The sequence below is a fragment of the Oncorhynchus kisutch genome, unplaced genomic scaffold (genome assembly GCF_002021735.2).
Source record: "Oncorhynchus kisutch isolate 150728-3 unplaced genomic scaffold, Okis_V2 Okis01b-Okis20b_hom, whole genome shotgun sequence".
Classification (NCBI taxonomy): Eukaryota; Metazoa; Chordata; class Actinopteri; order Salmoniformes; family Salmonidae; genus Oncorhynchus; species Oncorhynchus kisutch.
In genome coordinates, this window is record NW_022261978.1 from 6,088,909 (window position 1) to 6,094,908 (window position 6,000).

General features: G+C 44.3%; 1 protein-coding gene across 4 annotated transcripts in view; it reads left to right on the forward strand.

Moving 5' to 3' along the window:
* The window catches only part of LOC109882549 (dynamin-2), a 69,782-nt gene that overhangs the window by 47,834 nt on the left and 15,948 nt on the right, over window positions 1-6,000 (forward strand). For 2 of the 4 annotated variants that reach the window (XM_031811165.1, XM_031811166.1), the window contains exons 12-14: window positions 1,896-1,955; window positions 2,202-2,228; window positions 5,678-5,748. In XM_031811165.1, the coding sequence (XP_031667025.1) occupies window positions 1,896-1,955; window positions 2,202-2,228; window positions 5,678-5,748 (158 nt within the window). Of the gene's footprint in view, window positions 1-1,895; window positions 1,983-2,201; window positions 2,229-5,677; window positions 5,749-6,000 lie in introns of all 4 variants that reach the window. The other 2 variants (XM_031811168.1, XM_031811169.1) reach the window with 1 other exon arrangement.

Consider the following 6,000-nt stretch of genomic DNA (forward strand, 5'->3'; position numbering starts at 1 on the left):
GTATTGTGAGCATGCTGGGATACCTGTGGGATATTGATGACAGTATTGTGAGCATGCTGGGATACCTGTGGGATATTGATGACAGTATTGTGAGCATGCTGGGATACCTGTGGGATATTGATGACAGTATTGTGAGCATGCTGGGATACCTGTGGGATATTGATGACAGTATTGTGAGCATGCTGAGATACCTGTGGGATATTGATGACAGTATTGTGAGCATGCTGGGATACCTGTGGGATATTGATGACAGTATTGTGAGCATGCTGGGATACCTGTGGGATATTGATGACAGTATTGTGAGCATGCTGGGATACCTGTGGGATATTGATGACAGTATTGTGAGCATGCTGGGATACCTGTGGGATATTGATGACAGTATTGTGAGCTTGCTGAGATACCTGTGGGATATTGATGACAGTATTGTGAGCATGCTGGGATACCTGTGGGATATTGATGACAGTATTGTGAGCATGCTGAGATACCTGTGGGATATTGATGACAGTATTGTGAGCATGCTGGGATACCTGTGGGATATTGATGACAGTATTGTGAGCATGCTGGGATACCTGTGGGATATTGATGACAGTATTGTGAGCTTGCTGGGATACCTGTGGGATATTGATGACAGTATTGTGAGCATGCTGGGATACCTGTGGGATATTGATGACAGTATTGTGAGCATGCTGGGATACCTGTGGGATATTGATGACAGTATTGTGAGCATGCTGGGATACCTGTGGGATATTGATGACAGTATTGTGAGCATGCTGGGATACCTGTGGGATATTGATGACAGTATTGTGAGCATGCTGAGATACCTGTGGGATATTGATGACAGTATTGTGAGCATGCTGGGATACCTGTGGGATATGGATGACAGTATTGTGAGCATGCTGGGATACCTGTGGGATATGGATGACAGTATTGTGAGCATGCTGGGATACCTGTGGGATATTGATGACATTATTGTGAGCTTGCTGGGATACCTGTGGGATATGGATGACAGTATTGTGAGCATGCTGGGATACCTGTGGGATATTGATGACAGTATTGTGAGCATGCTGAGATACCTGTGGGATATTGATGACAGTATTGTGAGCATGCTGGGATACCTGTGGGATATTGATGACAGTATTGTGAGCATGCTGGGATACCTGTGGGATATTGATGACAGTATTGTGAGCATGCTGGGATACCTGTGGGATATTGATGACAGTATTGTGAGCATGCTGGGATACCTGTGGGATATTGATGACAGTATTGTGAGCATGCTGGGATACCTGTGGGATATTGATGACAGTATTGTGAGCATGCTGGGATACCTGTGGGATATTGATGACAGTATTGTGAGCATGCTGGGATACCTGTGGGATATTGATGACAGTATTGTGAGCATGCTGGGATACCTGTGGGATATTGATGACAGTATTGTGAGCATGCTGGGATACCTGTGGGATATTGATGACAGTATTGTGAGCATGCTTGCTAAAACCAGATAAAAATCTCCTAAATCAGATAAAATTAGCCTCAAACCAGTTTGTGTTAGTTTAAACTGGTTTTCCTACATTCAAACTGGTTGATGTTAGTTTATACCAGATATACTACCAAGCAGGATCAATGTCCTATCTGCATGACCCCTCTATGTTGAACTGTCTGTCCCCTACACATGTCAATCACTAGGGGGTGTGTCTGTTTGGCTGGATGGATGGTGTGTGTCTGAGTGAGAGAGAGAGAGGGGTGTGTGTGCGTGTTGATGCATGTGTGTGTGTGCGTGTGTGTGCATGCATGTGTGTGCAATTGTATGTGTGTGTGTGCATGCATGTGTGTGTGTGTGTGTGTGATTGTGTGTGTGTGCGCCGTCAGTACCTGCAGCATTGTGTGTTGGTCCACAGCTTGGCTCCTACCCCAGACTGAGAGAAGAGACGGAGAGAATCGTCACAACCTACGTCAGAGAGAGAGACATCAAAACCAAAGACCAGGTGAGAGAGAGACATCAAAACCAAAGACCAGGTGAGAGAGAGATATCAAAACCAGAGACCAGGTGAGAGAGAGACATCAAAACCAGAGACCAGGTGAGAGAGAGACATCAAAACCAAAGACCAGGTGAGAGAGAGACCTCAAAACCAGAGACCAGGTGAGAGAGAGACATCAAAACCAGAGACCAGGTGAGAGAGAGATATCAAAACCAGAGACCAGATGAGAGAGACATCAAAACCAAAGACCAGGTGAGAATGAGAGATAGATGGAGAGAGAGAGACATCAAAACCAGAGACATCAAAACCCCCTGTATATAGCCTCCACATTGACTCTGTACTGGTACACCCTGTATATAGTCTCCACATTGTCTCTGTACTGGTACCACCTGTATATAGCCTCCACATTGACTCTGTACTGGTACCACCTGTATATAGCCTCCACATTGACTCTGTACTGGTACCACCTGTATATAGCCTCCACATTGACTCTGTACTGGTACCACCTGTATATAGCCTCCACATTGACTCTGTACTGGTACCACCTGTATATAGCCTCCACATTGACTCTGTACTGGTACCACCTGTATATAGCCTCCACATTGACTCTGTACTGGTACCACCTGTATATAGCCTCCACATTGACTCTGTACTGGTACCACCTGTATATAGCCTCCACATTGACTCTGTACTGGTACCTCCTGTATATAGCCTCCACATTGACTCTGTACTGGTACCTCCTGTATATAGCCTCCACATTGACTCTGTACTGGTACCACCTGTATATAGTCTCCACATTGACTCTGTACTGGTACCTCCTGTATATAGCCTCCACATTGACTCTGTACTGGTACCACCTGTATATAGCCTCCACATTGACTCTGTACTGGTACCACCTGTATATAGCCTCCACATTGACTCTGTACCGGTACCCCCTGTATATAGCCTCCACATTGACTCTGTACCGGTACCCCCTGTATATAGTCTCCACATTGTCTCTGTACCGGTACCACCTGTATATAGCCTCCACATTGACTCTGTACCGGTACCACCTGTATATAGCCTCCACATTGTCTCTGTACCGGTACCCCCTGTATATAGCCTCCACATTGACTCTGTACTGGTACCCCCTGTAATATAGCCTCCACATTGTCTCTGTACCGGTACCCCCTGTATATAGCCTCCACATTGACTCTGTACCGGTACCCCCTGTATATAGCCTCCACATTGACTCTGTACCGGTACCACCTGTATATAGCCTCCACATTGACTCTGTACCAGTACCACCTGTATATAGCCTCCACATTGACTCTGTACTGGTACCACCTGTATATAGTCTCCACATTGACTCTGTACTGGTAGACCCTGTATATAGCCTCCACATTGACTCTGTACCGGTACCCCCTGTATATAGTCTCCACATTGACTCTGTACCGGTACCCCCTGTATATAGTCTCCACATTGTCTCTGTACTGGTACCCCCTGTATATAGCCTCCACATTGACTCTGTACCGGTACCCCCTGTATATAGCCTCCACATTGACTCTGTACTGGTACCACCTGTATATAGCCTCCACATTGACTCTGTACCGGTACCCCCTGTATATAGTCTCCACATTGTCTCTGTACTGGTACCCCCTGTATATAGCCTCCACATTGACTCTGTACCGGTACCCCCTGTATATAGCCTCCACATTGACTCTGTACCGGTACCCCCTGTATATAGTCTCCACATTGACTCTGTACTGGTACCCCCTGTATATAGCCTCCACATTGACTCTGTACCGGTACCACCTGTATATAGCCTCCACATTGACTCTGTACCGGTACCCCCTGTATATACAGTGCCTTGCGAAAGTATTCGGCCCCCTTGAACTTTGCGACCTTTTGCCACATTTCAGGCTTCAAACATAAAGATATAAAACTGTATTTTTTTGTGAAGAATCAACAACAAGTGGGACACAATCATGAAGTGGAACGACATTTATTGGATATTTCAAACCTTTTTAACAAATCAAAAACTGAAAAATTGGGCGTGCAAAATTATTCAGCCCCTTTACTTTCAGTGCAGCAAACTCTCTCCAGAAGTTCAGTGAGGATCTCTGAATGATCCAATGTTGACCTAAATGACTAATGATGATAAATACAATCCACCTGTGTGTAATCAAGTCTCCGTATAAATGCACCTGCACTGTGATAGTCTCAGAGGTCCGTTAAAAGCGCAGAGAGCATCATGAAGAACAAGGAACACACCAGGCAGGTCCGAGATACTGTTGTGAAGAAGTTTAAAGCCGGATTTGGATACAAAAAGATTTCCCAAGCTTTAAACATCCCAAGGAGCACTGTGCAAGCGATAATATTGAAATGTAAGGAGTATCAGACCACTGCAAATCTACCAATACCTGGCTGTCCCTCTAAACTTTCAGCTCATACAAGGAGAAGACTGATCAGAGATGCAGCCAAGAGGCCCATGATCACTCTGGATGAACTGCAGAGATCTACAGCTGAGGTGGGAGACTCTGTCCATAGGACAACAATCAGTCGTATATTGCACAAATCTGGCCTTTATGGAAGAGTGGCAAGAAGAAAGCCATTTCTTAAAGATATCCATAAAAAGTGTTGTTTAAAGTTTGCCACAAGCCACCTGGGAGACACACCAAACATGTGGAAGAAGGTGCTCTGGTCAGATGAAACCAAAATTGAACTTTTTGGCAACAATGCAAAACGTTATGTTTGGCGTAAAAGCAACACAGATATCACCCTGAACACACCATCCCCACTGTCAAACATGGTGGTGGCAGCATCATGGTTTGGGCCTGCTTTTCTTCAGCAGGGACAGGGAAGATGGTTAAAATTGATGGGAAGATGGATGGAACCAAATACAGGACCATTCTGGAAGAAAACCTGATGGAGTCTGCAAAATACCTGAGACTGGGACGGAGATTTGTCTTCCAACAAGACAATGATCCAAAACATAAAGCAAAATCTACAATGGAATGGTTCAAAAATAAACATATCCAGGTGTTAGAATGGCCAAGTCAAAGTCCAGACCTGAATCCAATCGAGAATCTGTGGAAAGAACTGAAAACTGCTGTTCACAAATGCTCTCCATCCAACCTCACTGAGCTCGAGCTGTTTTGCAAGGAGGAATGGGGAAAAAATTCAGTCTCTCGATGTGCAAAACTGATAGAGACATACCCCAAGCGACTTACAGCTGTAATCGCAGCAAAAGGTGGCGCTACAAAGTATTAAATTAAGGGGGCTGAATAATTTTGCACGCCCAATTTTTCAGTTTTTGATTTGTTAAAAAAGTTTGAAATATCCAATAAATGTCGTTCCACTTCATGATTGTGTCCCACTTGTTGTTGATTCTTCACAAAAAAATACAGTTTTATATCTTTAAGTTTGAAGCCTGAAATGTGGCAAAAGGTTGCAAAGTTCAAGGGGGCCGAATACTTTCGCAAGGCACTGTAGTCTCCACATTGATTCTGTACCGGTACCACCTGTATATATTGTTATTTTTTACTGCTCCTCTTTAATTACTTGTTAATTTTATCTCTTATTCTTAACCGTATTTTTTGAAACTGCACTGTTGGTTAGGGGCATGTAAGTAAACATTTCAATGTAAGGTCTACACCTGTTGTATTCGGCGCATGTGACTAATACAATTTTATTTGACCCGACCTGTCTGTCTGTCTCAGGTGCTGCTGTTGATTGACATTGAGCTGTCTTACATCAACACAAACCACGAGGACTTCATTGGCTTCGCAAAGTGAGTTGATCTCTAACCCCTAGCAACGACCTTTCAACCTTCACCTGACTATGTAATCCCTAGCAACGACCAATCAACCTTCACCTGACTATGTAACCCCTAGCATCGACCTTTCAACGTTCACCTATGTAACCCCTAGCAACGACCTACCTCTTAAGGATTAGCCCTTTTTTTTCAATTTTCACCTAAAATGACATCTAACTGCCTGTAGCTCAGGACCTGAAGCAAAGATAAAAGATCTGGTAAAAGATC